Source organism: Chelonoidis abingdonii, chromosome 1 (genome assembly GCF_003597395.2).
Source record: "Chelonoidis abingdonii isolate Lonesome George chromosome 1, CheloAbing_2.0, whole genome shotgun sequence".
Classification (NCBI taxonomy): Eukaryota; Metazoa; Chordata; order Testudines; family Testudinidae; genus Chelonoidis; species Chelonoidis abingdonii.
This window is the reverse complement of record NC_133769.1, coordinates 179,412,634-179,429,602: the sequence shown is the minus strand read 5'-3', so window position 1 is coordinate 179,429,602 and position 16,969 is coordinate 179,412,634. Positions and strand designations below refer to the sequence as shown.

Here is a 16,969-nt window from a genome sequence, read left to right as displayed (position 1 = left end):
AGAATACAGTGCTGGTGAAAGGCACCAGGGTTGGGCCACTCTGATGAACAAGCCCCTCCTTACCCACCGGAAAGGCACAGCATGAGCCATTTCAACAGCACAGTTGCCATGACTGTCTCACCCCTAACCTGAAGGAACCTCTTCAAAGCAGGACAGGACTATTCAGTCTCCATGGCCCATTCAATCCTTGGCCTCTCTGCCTCGTTTGCCAACAAAGCGGGCCACTGGTGTCAAAGGCGGAAATGAGTCCCCAGGAACTAGGTTGAAACCCACCAACTCACGGCATAGGGGATACCAGACGAGAATGACTTTGGGTCACTCCACATCTCAGTCTATAGCAGAGGTGAAAGGCTCCATTATTAGTCCCTTAGCATTATGCCAGGAAGGTTGTAGGGCCTAGTGAGAATGGTCGCTTAGATACATTAACATCCACTTCTCCGCACAGTCCCATGCCTCAGTCTCCCCAGTGGCCACTGCCCCACCTCCCCGTTGGAGCCATCTCATCTTCTCACCTGTGTCTTGCACGATAATAGTGACAGTGCCGGACTCCTCCTCAGCCAGCCTGTACCACACCCCCTTGGGGTCAGGCAGCCACTCCTCCACACGGCACGAGTAGTTACCAGCATCAGCAGCACCTGCCTGCAGCACCGTCAGTCGGTAGAGCACAGAGGAGAGCCTCTGGAAGCGCAATCTGCCTTCAAAGCGACCTGCCTCCTGGCCAAACACTGCATCCGGGCCTACACTTAGCAGGGCCTCCCTCTCCTCCTCTTCCTCCGTGCCACGGCTAACCCGGCCTCCTCCCTCTTTCATCCTCAGGTTGTACCAGGTTACAGCGAAGCGGGACTCTTGGCTGGAACGTGACAGAATGCTGCAGTCCAGAGGGAAGGGCTCCTTTTCCAGCACTGTGAGGTTGGAGATGGCGGTATCCACCTGTAAGGTGGGATCTGACAGTTCGGAGACATGCATTAATGAAAGCGGAGAGAAAAACAGAACAAACACTGTCTGAAATAGCTACCTCTTTCCAGCCCAAATGCACAGTCACGTTGGGGGTGGCTGAAGCACTTCCCACAGACTAAACCAGCCTATCCATGGCCACTGTACCATTTGTGGCCATCCTGTGCAAACATACCCCATGAACAATGCTCCACCTTGATCAGAGGGTTGAAATGGGAACTTTCCCACAGCACAGTTAGGCCTTGTTTGTGCTACCAAGACAGACCCTGACAGCAGCCTTCTAGGAAGAAGTGTGCATGTGCATATACAGTCACATGGAAAAACTGTTACATCAGTGTAATTAATTTAGATGCATACAAAAATATGGAACTCCAAAAGTTACAGTGCTCCTATAGTCACTCACATTGTGTATATTAACGAACAATACTGCTCCATCATTAATGCTGCAAATCAACTTACATTATAAGCCTGATTTTTTTCTCCTCAGCATTAAAATTTACAAAAGCCATCTATATTTGGCCTCAGTACTGTTAAGTCTGATCTGGGGACAAAGTTAATTTTTTCTGAAAAAGCAAAAAGTGAACTGGACAATGGTTTCCTAAATCATGATGATCCCCTAAAAGAGTAGTGTTAAACACAGTTCCAAGATTCTCAGGGTTGTGGTTTTCTGGGTGGATTTTTTTTTTTTTTGTTTGCAGCAAACAAAAGGGAGGGATAAACCTAGCTTGACCAGTTCCCCTAGCTGAGATCCAGGGCCCAGGACCTAAATTTAGTTGATTAAAATCAGATTTCAAGAGCAATTAACACTTGATTTAGTAACATCATCAGGGAACGTGGGCTCTCGAGAACCTACTACAGCACCTCATAGAGCTGCTGGAGATCTAAGTTTCCATTTAAAGATTTAAGAATGCAGCTTCTAGCCCTTTTCTTTAAACAGACTAAGTTCAAAGTGAAACCAACTACAAAAGAATCTTTTCAATAGAAAAATAATTTCTCCTCAAAAGCTTGGCAGGAGGTTCCACCTCCTGCAGACCTCAGCGGATCCAAAGGAAACAGGGGACTTCCCCTTTGATCTCTTCCTATGAAAAACACACCTTTAAGCCTCACTCAGCTTTTCTACCCTGTAGACCACCTAAGTTCCATTTAAGGGAGCACTGCTCCTGTGTAGACCTCAGGAGGGTTTTTTGGCTGGCTCCTGGGTTCAGGGGCTAATTTTGGATCATATTTAGTTGGGAAGCCTGTTACAGGTTGTGTGGGGATCTTCCTGGAACCTACCAAGGTCAGCAGAGAGCTCTGATGAGCAGCTGAAGGTCCATGGGATCAGGGAAAGCGCTGAGATTCCTAAAGGCCATGTCTATACTACAAAGTTAAGCCAAGTAGACTTCGAAGCTCCAATTTAAGCAAGTCGATCTTGCGTGTCCACACTATGCTCATTGCATCGGTGGAGTGCATCCTCCCTAGCGGGGCTTGCATTGATGCACAGAGCACTGCATTGTGGGTAACTATCGCACAATGCACGTAGCTGAGTGGAATTTTGGGTTGGGCTTGCAATGCCTTATGGGACCAAACATTGCTTGGATGTTTATAGGAATAGGATTTTAGCCTTCCATGATGCACTTACCTCCCTCTCTCCCCGAAATCAACCGCAAACAAACCAAGCCTCTTTTGCAGGTCTGGGTTAACCGTGCAGACGCCATAGCATGATAAGCATGGACCCCGCTCAGCTGTACACTGTTGTTGTGAGCATTACAAAGCATGCCTTATCCTGCAGTATTTGCTCAGTCGAAGCAGGAGCCGCTGCATGGAACAATGAGATACCATGCAAGCAGCCCTGCTAGAAGACATACAGCGGAGCAATTTGCAATTGCTGGCAACAGACACACATCATCTTGACACAGTGGACTGCCACTTCTGGGCCCAGGAAACAAGGACTGACTGGTGAGACTGTATGGTAACGTACCTGTGGGATGACTAGCAGTGGCTGCGGAACTTTCACATGCATAAGGCCAATTTCATGGAACTGTGTGAAGAGCGTTTTGTTTTTTTTCCCTGCCCTAGAGCACAGCAATACTAAAATGAGAGCTGCTCTAACAGTTGAAAAGTGAGTGGCGATAGCTCTGTGGAAGCTTGCAATGCCAGACTGCTACAGATCAGTTGGGAATCAATTTGGAGTAGATAAATCTACTGTGGGATCTGTTGTGATCCAACTTTGCAGGGCCATGAACAGACTTCTGCTAAGAAGGGCAGTGACTCTGGGCAACGTGTAGGACATAGTGGATGGTTTTGCTGCAATGGGATTCTCTAACTGCAGTGGGGCGATAGAAGGAACACATATCCCTATTTTGGCACCAGACCACCTTGCCGAAGAGTACATAAGGGGTACTTCTCAGTGGTGCTGCAAGTGCTGGTGGATCATAGGGGCCATTTCACCAACATAAACGTGGGATGGTCAGGAAAGGTGCGTGACGCACGCATCTTTAGGAACACAAGGCTTTTCAGAAAGCTGCAAGCAGGGACTTTCTTTCCAGACTGCAAAATAACAATTGGTGATGTTGAAATGCAAATCATGCTCCTGGGAGACTCAGCCTACCCCCTGCTCCCACGGCTCATGAAGCCGTACATAGGCAGCCTGGACAGCAGTAAGGACTGGTTCAGACATAGGGTGAGCAAGTGCAGAATGGTGGTGGAATGTGCCTCTGGACATTTAAAAGGTCGCTGGCATTGGTTGCTTACTAGGTTAGACCTCAGTGAAAGCAATATCTCCACTGTTATTACTGCCTGCTCTGTGCACCATAATATACGTAAAACAAAGTGAGAAAAGTTTCTGGTTGGGTGGGGAGTTTAGGCAGATCACCTGGCAGTCAATTTTGAGCAGCCAGACACCAGGGCAATAAGAAGAGCATACTGAGGGGCACTGCGTCTTTGTGAGGCTTTGAAAACCAGTTTCAGCAATGAGCCAGAGTAATGTGACACTTATTTGTGTTGTCCCTTACCAAACTGTCCACTTCACTGCATTTTCTCCCTGTAAAGTCCACCCCCTCTAACCACTGTGCGTTGAATGAATAAAGAGCCTTTTCTCCTCAATTTGTTAAGTTTTATTATGTGCACAAACACACAGAGACAGCAAAGAAAAGTAAGATAACCTAGGGCAAAAGGGCTGATAACACTGTAAGGGGAGAAACAAGGACAGCTTGTTTACAGATGCACTGCAATAACAATCAAAGGTGTGGGAATGGGCACCTTCTGGTCCTTGTACCCTCCCCTGGTGTTGAGTGCAAGGAATAGCAAACTTTCCTCCCCCGCCTCACAGGACGTTTCGGGGAGGAGGATGTAGCACTGGGCGATGATGGCAGCAGGTTCATCATAGGCTGCAGAGGGACTCTGGCATCCAGCTGCCTTTCTTGAACCTCAACCAGATGCTTCAACATGTCTGACTGCTTCTTCATAATCCGCAGCAGCTCTTCCTGCTTGGCACGCTCTTGTTCCCTGCATGCTCGCCTGTCCTCCCTGTCCATGTCCAGATTCTCAGACAGTGTAGACCTCCATGCTCTGCACTCTGTCTTGTCACTCTCGAAGGCGCGCATTAACTCATTGAATATGTCCTCCCGAGTCTTCTTTCTCCGCCTTCTAATCTGGGAAAGTCTCTGTCCCAGTGTGGAAGATGTGCCGACGGACAAAGTTTCAGCTGCAAGCAAGACAAAGCACAAGGTAGCATTGGCAGTGCGTATATTGTTTTGGTGCAAGGTTAATTTTTTTTTTTTTAAATAAAAAACCACCCTTCAATTCACTTCCCTGCAAACCACAACATAATCACAACCACTGGCTACTGCAAGAGTCGGTTTGTTGCTCCAGCCATGGTGAGTAAGGTCATGAGGCACGGGCGAGAGGTCTTGTGCTGCAGCTTTTGTGAAGACATCCTTAGGATCACTCGTTGGAACTTGAGAAAAGCCCCCTTGCCCCGAGCAAACTGGATGGTGCTTGAGGACAGGCTGCAGTGTAAACCCCCCCCAAATAGTTTGTTTTTTTACAAAAGCAGCACTGGGTGTGTGTGGGGAGACAAATAGGAAGCTGCCCTCCCCCCTTTTAAAATACTGGTTGCAATACGCGGTGATCCCTTCCATCCACGACCACGGTACAGTTGGCAAAACGTGGTTGTATGACCCAGATTTCACCAAACGAGGAGCAGATTACTTGTTGGATTGTTTGTGGTTTAGGGGCTAGCGTTGAAAGCTTCCTCCATTTGCCCTAGGTGACCATATGCAAATCACTCTCCTGAGGGTAACAGAGGCGGTAAGGGAGCAGATGCTGCAAGTGTCTGGGTACAGACCTGGTCCTTACGCTGCAATGATGCCAGCAGAGTTAATACTGGAGTGCGGTGGGAAAGTGTCCTTCTGTGGTGAACGAAATAAGGTAGCCCTTCCCAGAAACCTTCTGTGAAGGATTGCAGAGTACTTCCCTGAAAGCTTCCTAGAGATCTCCATGGAGGATTCCCGGGCCATCCCTGTGCACATAAACAATCTTTTACGGAGAGCACCCTCTGCGTAGCTGGAGTAGTGATCAATACCCACTACACCTACCTTTTTGTTCAGATTAAACATAAAAAATAATAGCATGTCACCCCTACAGTTTGATTGGAAATGTGTACTCACCAGAGGTGCCGTGCCTGGCATTACACTCTGCCGCTGACAGGTCTGTGAAGGGATGGGCTCTAGGGTTAAAAACAGCTCTTGGCTGTCAGGGAGAATGGATCCTTCGCTTGCCTGCCTCACATTCTCCTCCTCAACAACGTCCTCCCCGTTGTTGCTTGAGGTTACTCAGGGCTCCTTGGAGGTATCCACAAAGCGTTTTGGGTAGTGGTGGGGTCACCACTGAGAATCGTATGTGGCTCCTCAGACAGCAGCATGTCTCTGGGGCAGAACCAGATGACCATTCACCTCCCTTGTCTTCTGGAGCTTGCCAAAGCTCCTTTATTTTCATGCAGTGCGTCCCTGGTGTAGCCCTTCTCCCCCTGCCCCGTGAGATCTTGGCATAGATGTCAATGTTTCTTCTGCTGGATCGGAACTCTGCCTGCACAGACTCTTCTCCCACACACCAATAAGATCCGCCACCTCCTGTGTACTCCATGCTGGAGCGTGTTTGCGACCTTGGGTCTTCATGATCAGTTGTGCCGACGAGTGCTCTATGCTGATCAAACAGGAAATGAAAATTTAAAAGTTCCCGGGGCTTTAACAGGGGAGCGACTGTTTCCTGTGTACCTGGCTGACGTGCAGTGCAGTTGAAAGTGCTCTCCAGAGCAGTCACAGCGGAGCACTGTGGGACACCTCCTAGACACAATTCATTCGAATTACACAATGCAGTGTCTACACTATCCCCATGCCGACCCATGGATGTTGAATCAAGTGCTATGCCTCTCGCAGAGCTGGGGAGTACAGAAGTTGACTTTACAGGCCACTTAGGTCGGTGGAAGGGACTCAGCAGTGTAGACAAATACATTACTAAATCGACCCAACGTGGTTTATGTCAACCTAAGTTTGTAGTGTAGACCAGGCCTAAGCCTGACAAGGGGGTGGAATAGGGAAGAAAGTCTTCACTCCCTGTGATCCCCTTCATGGACAATAGGGAGTAGCTGAAGTAGGAGGGACTTTTTCCCCCTCATTCTATCAACCCTCAAAGTCTTCTGAACCTGCATTTGCCTTGCCCCACTTCCTGCAGACGTTAAGTAGACAATAGGAATGTTGCTCTCCTACAACTCTCTACAGCAGTAGGGCCCCCATCCCAAGAGTCTAAAGAAGTTCACAGAAGTGAGACTTTTTTTGTGGACCTGAGGTCTGCAGCATCAGGACTTCCCTCTAAAGGGCAGCAAGTGGTGTTTGCAGCTAGCAGGATCCCCTCCTCCAGGTCTCCCAAGCATTGCTGGATCAGAGCTCTTAGGGTTTGCAGGAACAGGACACCTTTCTAGCAGTTCTTAGGTGTTTGAGATGGTCCTAAGGAAATTCCCATATAAGAAACTTCATGCAGGTGACATAAGGCTGCAGGTACAGGTCAATCGTTTGAGTTCGTGTCCTTCAGGAAGGCCACAGGAGGAAATGGAAAAGACATGCCTTGAGAGTCTTGATATTTCTAAGATTAAAATCCAAGCCTCCTCATAGAGCAGCAAATACAGGAAGGGCAAAAACCCAGTTTTCCTCCTTTTTGCAAGTTACCTACAAGATTACTTCAGACCATGCCCAGTGAGTATTTTCCAATTGTTCACAACTACTGATTCCCAAAACATAAGAACAAAGATTATTTTTCATGGAAGAATGAGTGACACACTAAGTTTGGAGCTTTTGTTCAGCCATTTTTTAGTTACTTGTGAGCAAAAAAAGTTGCTTTTCTTTAAAACTAACTCAGTGTAATCCTCTTCTGCTATCTCCCCCACCCATCCAATGCAAACACACACTTCCACAGCTTAAAAGGGGCTGAAGGGATTTCCTTCTACACTTTGCTAAATCATTCATCTCAGGGTTTAAGATCAGGTCTGGGAAGTTTCAGCCCAAGTGGAATTTATATATAATCTTAGTTACAGTATGTGTAATCTACATTGTGATCACCTGGAGACATTAGGACCTTTCTGCTCAAGCCAGCTCATTTGGAAAAGTTTCCCAAGCCAAGATTTCATGGATATGGTTTTCATAATCCCTGAGAGAGCATTTTCCCCCTGTAGGGCATAAACCCTCTCCACAGGGAATTACATCCCTCCTACAACCTTTCCAGTCTCCTGACATTATGCTAGCAGCATTGCACATCCCCACGGAGAAGTCCCAATGAAATATCCTGGGGATCTGTGTAAAAACAATCAATGAATGTATTTCCAGGGGCATAAATCCAGAAGGGAATATTATGATTGTCTAGTCTGACCTTTTGTCTAGCACAGGCCAGACAATTTCAACCAGTGATTCCTTCATCAAGCTCAATTTCTGGCTGAATAAGAGCATTTCATTGGAAAGACATCCTGTCTTGATTCAAACACTTCAGAGGATGGAGAATCCACAACTTCCCTTGGTAAGTCGTTTATTATCCTCATTGTTCAAAATGTGTGTCTTATTTCCAGTCTGAATTTGTCTGGCTTCACTTTCCAGCCAAGGGCTCTTGTAATGAGTGAAAGGCTTCAGACATACACCTCCTGCAGAGCAGGCACAGGCTCTGGAAAGGTTCTGTTTCCACTGTCACTTTGCTGTACACAGCACGAGCGTGCATTTGGCAGCAGCAGGGAACACAGAAACTGCTATAGCAGATCAGGCCAGTGGCCCATCTAGCTCAGTACCCTGTCTCTGACAGCAGCCAGCACCAGGTGCTTCAGAAGAAGGTCCAAGAAGCCTCAAAAGTGAGCAGTTATGAAATAATCTCCTCACAGGAGAAATTGCTTCCTAACCCCCTCATCAGGAAGAGGGCCAGGAGTTCTGTTCCCAGACTGGACAGGTCACAATATTGCCGTGCTCCAGTTTCTCCATCTGTAGAACAGTGATGATCCATCTTGCTAAACAGCTTGGATAAAAGCTCTGATCTGAATGCCTGAAGAGGCTTTCAACCCATGTAATTATCTCTCATCAGATGCACATGCAAGACCATAAGGTCCCTTTAAACAGATCACGACATCACACGAGATCACATTTTAAATCAGAACATTAACAATGTGTAAAATATATGCAGTGCAAGTCATTGGAATGATTGAAATGAAAAAATATCTAGATATAAATTCCACGCTCTCCACCTTCATCCCCTGGTTGCACCTCAGGGTCAGGGTGGTGCTTGTGTTTTAAAAAAAATTCATTGGTCCTCCAGCAATATCAGGGAGGAAGACAACCAATCCCCAAATCCTATTAGAGGACTGCTGTGTCTGTGGTAGCTATGTTCTCCCTCCAGATCAGCATGGTAGCAATAAAGGGACACAGAGACAATAGCTCAAGCTGTTGCTGCTGCAAGCCCTGCTCCCCCAGCTCAGCTGCAGCCCATGGGGAGAGGGAACAAAGCAGAGAAACAAGGAGGGAGCTGGCAACGGGCATGAAAGAGTCACACAGTGGCCATTCCCCTCCCTCCCTACCCATCATGCCCAAATCAGTCCTGAGCTGGTGGATGAACACGCAGGATGGCGTGAGATATGGCTCCCTCACATGCCCGCTGGAGATGGGGCTGCCAGGCTGTCATGTTTGAGGAGTGCTTTGAGATGGTTCTTGTGCCATTATAACAATGAATAGTCAAGTATGCCTTTTCTCACTATGTGGGAGATTTCTGGTTTCAGGGGGGTGATGAGGAGAGCCTGGCAAGCCAGGTTAGGACCCTCACAGTTTGAGAGGGAGAGGAAGGGCCTCTCTCTCTGATGCAGCCCCAGAGCCTGATGAATGTGACCCAGAGGATCCAGTTACCTGGCTGTTTCACAGTGACAGTAGTCAGCCCAGAGAGGTCTTCTGCCCGTTTGTACCACTGGTTGCTGGGATCCAAGAGCCACTCCTTGACACGGCAGTCATAGGCTCCGCTGTCTTGCACCATCACGTTCTGGAGGGTGAGCAGGTACAGGCCTGGGGAAGGGCTCTCCAAATGTAGCCTGCCCTTCAGGTCACTCAGTGTTGCCAGGTCTCCGTACTGCAGAATGGCCTGGCGGTTCAGCCGTGCCACTACCTCTTTCTCTGGGTGGCCAGATTTCCACACATACCATTCCACTGAGAGCTGCGAAGCAGGGCTGGTCCGGTTCGTGACTGCGCACTCCAGTGTTACCCACTGGTTCTCCAGAACGGTGAGGTTCTTCTGGGTCTGGTTCACCTGCAGACGATTGTCTGGGAGGGAGAAAACATAGACCAAAAAAATAGCACAATGACATGACTGCAACAACCGCTGTCCTTCCTCACCCCAATCCCTTCCCAGCTGTGTGCGCCTCCCTACTCACATCTAAACTCAGGCTCTCAGCTCCCCTGAGCTTCTTATTTGTTCTGTGAACCATCTAACACAATTCTAGGTGTGGTAAAAAAGACAAGGCTAGGATTTTCAAAGGAGCCAAAGGAAATTAGTTTGAATCCCTTTGAAATTCAATGGCATTTGGGCATCTGATTTTCTTAGGGCCCCTTTATTTCTCAGGTGAAGTAAATACAACGTCACCCAATCCCCATGGTGTGGGAAGCCAGAGAGGTACTGGAGACAAAGCAATCCTCTAACAGGATCTGGGGATTCAGAACGTGCCAACAAGACTATCTGGAACTGAAGGGGTCATACCTGGTGTCACTAGATTAGGATTTTCTCCTCCATTTGACCTACAACTTAATTGCCACCAATGGTGGCTGCAATCAGCTGTGCATGCACATAATGTGCGTATCCCAGACTCCTAGCAAGCTGCCAGTGCAAACCCTCAGAAAGGGCAGGGTTTGAGCTTCCCTGGTACAGTAGATGCTCTGTCATGACAGAACAGAGATGGGTGCTAAAGGGTCTCATATAACACTTAGTAGCATAGGGTTTAGGTGTGCAAAGTTGATAGTAGGTTACAACCCTCCTCCTCCCATAACACACAGGTCTCCAAGCATGTAACCCCTCTCAACCACCCTTTGAAATCTGTACATCTCTGGACCAGAGTCTGAGGATCCGTGCAGTACTGTGAACAGCCGGGTCTGGTGACCAACTGGCCCTTGGGCCATATACTTGAGTCTGTGGTGTTTCATGGCCTCAGTAAATAGACAAGGCAACACTTGACCTAGAGGTTGGAGACTGGCTGCACTACAGCTGTAGGATAACTGCTCTGACCTGCCTAGGTCGAGACTGCTGAAACGCTGAAGGACTGATTACCTATCAAGTACTATGAGCTGAACCTCTCATCTGCAAGATATTATCCTTCTGCAGACCTGCCTCCCAGATGAGCTCTTCCCTCCTCCTCCCCTAGCCCTAGAGGGTATTCTTCCTCAGCTGCAATCACCCCACAGGGTACTCTTCACATGCAGAGGAAGCTGGAGTCCTCTAGCTGTCTGGGTAAGGCAGGTTCCTCCTCCAGGAGGAGGCCCCGATAATGTGTCTCTGGAATGAGACATGGATGGGGGAAGCTGTCAGCCTTTAAATAGCTTCCCTCTCCCCACATATAGACAGCCCTCCTCCCCTGCATATCTATGGTTGATGATCGCTTTGGCAGAGAGGGGCAGGACCCTGATTAATTCAGTACATCCTTATTACCTCCATTTCCCATTTGTGTCGGTGACATCCTCTGCCATGGAAACCACCAGCAGAGCAGATTTCTTTCTCCCTGTCAGCTAGCTTCCCACCTCATTAAACTCATTACTCATCTCTCATGCAGAGTGCAAGAGAGCTGAGATACACTCCCGTCGGGATATTGGCAGAGAGTAAAATCAAACTGGATATGAAAAAGCCCTGCATGCAGAACTCTGCCAGGCTCACACATGCCTGCCCCCTCTCATTAGGTCACTAGTCGCCACTCCAGTGGCAGGACACGGTCTCAAACAGGAGTTACACTGAAGGAGTTACACTCTTACTTAACATTGACATAGGAAGAGCCATCCTGTGTAGCTAAGCCCAATCTCAACTTGACCACTTTTCCTTGTCAAGACAAAGCCACCGACAACTAAAGGTGTCTTCAACCCTTTCTCCAGAAAGATCTACCCCACGAGAGCTGCTGATCCCACCTCTCCCCCGACCCACATCGATCCTCTACTTTCAACACAATGTAAAATGCCCCAGCCTGTCCACACCTCCCTCTTCATGGCAGATCCCCTTCCGTTGTGTCCTCACTCAGACCCAATACAGCTTCTTCTCTCCCTAACCCTTCAGACACGTGCTCCCAATGCCAATGTCCATTTTGCTGGTTAATGACTCGACGGCTAAATCAAAACACACCAGTGGGGAGATGGGGTTGCATGGAGTGTGCAGGCTATGGACAGCGTGAGGTAGGGAACTATGGAGACACGTCAGGTTAAGACGTGTACCAGGCAAGACTACTGCCCACCCCACTTCTGCAAACATTCCCCACCCCAGCATCTGGGGATTCAGAACATGCCAACATGGTGCCTCTTATCCAGTATCCTGCAAAACTCCATTTCCAGGTGCCAGCTATGTGGAAAATAGCCAGTTCTCGAAGGACTGCATGGAGACATAAATCACACTTCCTTATTCCTGTGCAAGGCTCTGCTGTGGGAACAGGCAGGCTGCATAATACCCTATACAGAGCTCTTTAGCTCCTCCCTTTAACACAACGTTAACACTCATCCCCGGGTACATTCCTTATCCCAGCAGTCTGCTTCCATTCCTGAACCCCCTTGGGCTTTCCTTGTGTGTGTAGGGGGGAGGGGGCAGAGGGAAAACAGCCCTTGAGGACAGCATCACCATTTGAAGGGGAAGCTTCCTGGAGGGGCTGGCCTGTGTCACTTCCTCATGGTAGGGAGAGCTGCAGAGCCCCATATGGCTTAGGGAGGAGACAGACATCACGAATGCGGATGATACAGATGAGAGTAAAGCAGACTCAGGCTGTGAACATGACACACAGGCGTAAGCCCCGGGTGCTCCTGGGGACAACAGGAAGAGTGACAGCAGCTCTGAACTTCAGCATGACAGAGCAAGGCTGAGAGGTTTTGTGGACTCTAGCCCAGCATGTTTGTAACAGGCTTTCCGGAGCTGCCCAGGCCGTGTGGGGGAGAGAGAGGAAGGGGAGAAGGATTTAACTCAACTGGGAAAACTTGAGTGTGGACAAGATTTAGCTCAGCTGCAGTTCTTGGGCAAAGTTAACTGCTGGGGAGAGTCCATGTTACCTGGCTGCTTGACGGTGACCTCAGTTCGCCCAGACACCTCCTCTGCCAGCTTGTACCAGGCGTGGTTAGGGCTGAGCAGCCACTCCTCCACATGGCAGTAGTAGCTGCCGCTGTCACGGACCTCTGCCCGCTGGACAGTGAGGCTGAAGAGCCCACCAGAGGAGGACCGCTCGAACTGCAGCCTCCCCCGTAGCCCCTCCTCCTCGGCGTAGGTGCCGTACTCGAAAGCAGAGCTGTGGGTTGTCTTCAGGATGAGCTTGCCATCGGCGTCGGCTGGCTTGTGGACATACCATAGCACAGCAAAGTGAGAGTCCGGGCTGGTCTGCGATTTCACAGAGCAGTTCAGTGGGATGGGCCTGTTCTCCACTAGGGTGATGCTCCGCTTTGATTTGCTGACCTGTAGCTTGGTCACTAGGAGAAAGGAGAGGGGAGGATGAGAAGTGGCAGGTCATTAACACGGGCAGGGGGGAGGAGAGAAAAAAAAAAAAGACAACCCTCCCCCCACCTGCAGTCTCATCCATGATCTCTTTGCATAAGGCTAAATAGGACCCTTGATCAAAAGGAATTTAGAGAGCCCTGTATCAAATCTTCTTCCCAGTTTCCTCCTTCACCTCAATGAACTCCTGAATCCTTCCCCCAGCTCTCTCAGCGAGAGGCTTGGTTTTTCACAGCTGCCTCAGGCCCCCTTAGAAGGATCCTGGATTAAGGCATCCAGTCTAGCAGGAGATTCACAGATATCATCCATTCTCCAGGGACTTCAGATTCCTCTCTCCCTAGGGCTGCACTCGTTAAATGAAAACTCGTTTTTCCAACGCTTCCTGTGCAAACCTCCGTGCTGCTGACCCAGTCCCCTAGAAAGCCACCTCAGATAGAACGTACCCTGCCACACCCCGTTCATCTCACTGAACTGAAAGCTTTTTAAAGGCTATTTGATCTATATCAGATCAATAGGGACATTAAAACATGAGCAACATGAGAAACAGACACTCGGCTGGAATGGAAGAGGAGGGAAGCATAGTCTGGTTTGCAGTCAGAGCCCAGGGCAGGGAATCGGGCGTTCTGCACCAAGTTCTGCCACATGCTTACTGTCTGACCGCGGGCAAATCAGAGAGACTGCAACTCTCTCAACTTCCCACCATTACCTTCACCAGTTCAGCTCCCCAAGTGGTAACGAAGGCGGCTGCACTTGTGTATGCAAGGTACAGCACCCACTGCTATTTTAGCCACTGTGTTTAGACCCACTCTGAACAGGGTGACAATGGGTTTAAAACTTTGCTCCCCTCTCTATGCTGAAACAAGAATCATGGTGTCACAGTCTTTTTATTGTATGTGCATGGGCTATGTCTAACACAATAGCCTTAACCCCTGACTGGTGCCCCTAGGAACTACTGTAACACAAACAAAGTAGTTCAGTGTATTTACATTTGTATGAAGGTGCCCTTCCTGCAATTTTGGGGCTGTCTGGGATTTGGTATGCCCTAGATGACGATTTGAAGTGAGGAGCAGGGTCTGAGTAGACACACACCGAGGCCCGGGCAACTTGGACTCAGTCCATCTCCCTCCTTCCCCGGTCTAGGAAAACAGGGCAGTTCCTCCCCAAGAAGTGCTGGCAGAAGAAATGGATTGGCATAAAGTAAGTATTGGTCAGGAGGATGTGGGAACCCAGACCTCATAGTTAGAAGGGATTTACCCCAAGTTTCAGCACAAAGGACACTACTGGATCTCATCACACCACACAAGCTAAACACGATCAGACCCATAAGTACTCAGATAGGAGATCTCCAGATACTGCAGGGAGTGAGCGTTGGTGCTTCTGGAAGGTGGCATTTTCCCCTCCAAGTCAGCACTGAACTGGTTCCCCAGCATGCAGTTCTCTTTGCTACTGGAAATGCCATCAGATTTATAAATACTGCTCCTGATGCTTGTGAAAAGTGCCACTGGCTCTTTAATGCCCTGAGAGTTGGAGTTTTAACTAACCCTGGTACCAAGGTTCAAATCAGTTAATTACAATCTCTACCTAAATTTCATCTGCAGTTTTTGTTGCCTAGTGATGATCTGCATGTCTTCTCCTGAACGGCTGTGTAGCACTGCTGTACATGGTAATACCACTGCTGTGTTTCACTCCTGAGGCGGAAGCATTTTTGTGCTGGGAGAAAGGATTGCGTACACAGTTTGTAAATCTATTATTGAAGTTTACAAAGCATTCTGGGGACAAGAGGCACCACAGAAATATAGGACTGCAAGTCAGCACAGCTTCAAAGGAGTGCTGCAGATTTACACCAGCTGAGGATCTGTCCCACAAGTTCTAGTTATTAGGATGCAATGTGGTCTCTTCTCACTGGGGCAATGGGTCTCTGTTTTGCATTACTTTTTACTTCACCAAGCTACCACTGAATTCTATAGTCTCAATTGCCCTGTCAGCCAAGCCGAATGTGTGTGTGGAGGAGCCTGGGGGAGAGAAGGGTACATACAAACAGCATCAAATGGAAGGAAGAGGATCCCATGACAATGACACTTTTCTGCTCTAAGACAACATCTGAAGTTGATCATCCTGGTAGCACAGAAAAGTTCCCCTGGAGCCTGTACTGCCTTTGGCTTTAATCAGTATGCTAATAAAGACTAGATAACTCTGCTATGGAATGGCACACTAGGGGTGGGGGGAATAGCCCCCAGCTTTCCTCTCTGGGGACTGACTTAATGGTGAGCTTTAGGCTTATGCTGCTATGTTCTGCCTAGCCCAATCCACCAAACAGGTTGCACTGAGACCCACTTCACCTCCTTGTCTCATTCTTGGTGGGAAAAGGTTACTTCAAGTCATAACCAGTCCTCCAGTGCCTGGGATAAAAACCAATAGAAAAGGAAGGCAAATCTCAGCAGCTCTATTTATCCCCCTTCAACCGCCTTTCCAACAGTTTATTTTTAATTGGTACGGGATTATTTTCTGCAACTGTTGCTAAGGAAACCTCAGTTGCTATAGCAACTGTATATGTTAAGTTGCTTGCTTATATCTATTAAAATGCACTATACGCACATGCTGTGTGTGTTGTGGGGGCATACAGTATCTATATACACATGCCCTGGGCACATATTGTACCTATATTTAGAAACATGAAAAATTGGAAAGAGATTTTAAAGAATCTCTCCTAATTTTTTCCCCACATTATAGCATTTCAAGGGGAGGGGAGCTGGAAGGACAAAGATGGGATATTTTTAAGCCTGGTGCTTCTGAGCAACCGACCCATGTCTCACATGGACACAATTTATTCCACTGATGTGGCAAAAGTGCACTCTCAGACCAAAATACATAGCGATTCTCAGCACACACACTTACACCTTGACGTTACAGAGCACCAGGGCAGCCCAGAGAGTGGATGTTCCTGCTTCCTCCAACTCCTGGGAGTGTTTCCCAGCCATTGCCCCAGTTTTCAAAGCCTCTGGTCTGTTTCTTGCTCCCCTCCTATAATCAAAAAGCCGTACACACTGCAGACTGGAGGGTATGCTTTGAGATGTGTGTCTGAAGGGCCAGACAAATAGTTCCAGCATCAGGTACAAGGAGTCGTCTGGTGCTATCCCTGACACAGGATGATAAATCCTCCACCCTACACCCTGGATAGAAAACAAAGTATTGTGGGGGTTTATTACGCTTATGTTACCAGGTGCAGAATTACTCTGATCATCTCCACTCTTGTCAGCCACCACCAGAGCAGCGCATAAGGCAACATTCGCAAGGCCCTTTTTGTACCCAGAAGGGCTTAAAATACTTTCTCTAGTGTTTAAATTCTGCAATAGCTGACAGAGATGACAGAGAAGTGGTAGCACAGAGCACTCTGGGGTCCTGGCTCAGTCAGACAGGGGCAGGAAGATTGTTTCAATACAGATCTGGGCTTTGCTATTTCTTTTGTGGCTTTATGGTTCATCTTTAGATGCGTTTGAGAGACATGGTAGTTGTATTGGCCTGAAATAGTTTTCATGTGGTTATGGCAAGAGAACAGGAGTCTCAGGCACAGTATCCTCCATAGCCAAACCTCAAAGCCCTTAATCGGGCAGAACTCCCCACCCCTTCAATGTGAGATTGGCCTGAACAGAAAGACAGCAAAGAGTTTGACTTTACAATTTTCTCTCTACAATCTGGCTCTACAATTCCAGGTTCTACAATGCAGCCTATCCGGGGCTATTCTGAGGGGTGTGTGTGTGTGGGTGGAGGGGTGGCTGCTGTACTGCACTGCAGAACATCATGGATA

The 16,969-nt window shown here is 48.3% G+C and overlaps 1 protein-coding gene across 2 annotated transcripts in view; it reads right to left on the bottom strand.

The window, feature by feature from the left end:
• IGSF3 (immunoglobulin superfamily member 3) overlaps positions 1-16,969 on the bottom strand; it is a 159,466-nt gene that overhangs the window by 5,135 nt on the left and 137,362 nt on the right. Inside the window, exons 7-9 of one of the 2 annotated variants that reach the window (XM_032804829.2) lie at positions 12,729-13,139; positions 9,360-9,767; positions 513-944 (exon numbers count right to left, since the gene is read on the bottom strand). In XM_032804829.2, the coding sequence (XP_032660720.1) occupies positions 513-944; positions 9,360-9,767; positions 12,729-13,139 (1,251 nt within the window). Of the gene's footprint in view, positions 1-512; positions 945-4,034; positions 4,640-9,359; positions 9,768-12,728; positions 13,140-16,969 lie in introns of those variants that run through there. The other variant, XM_032804830.2, reaches the window with a different exon arrangement.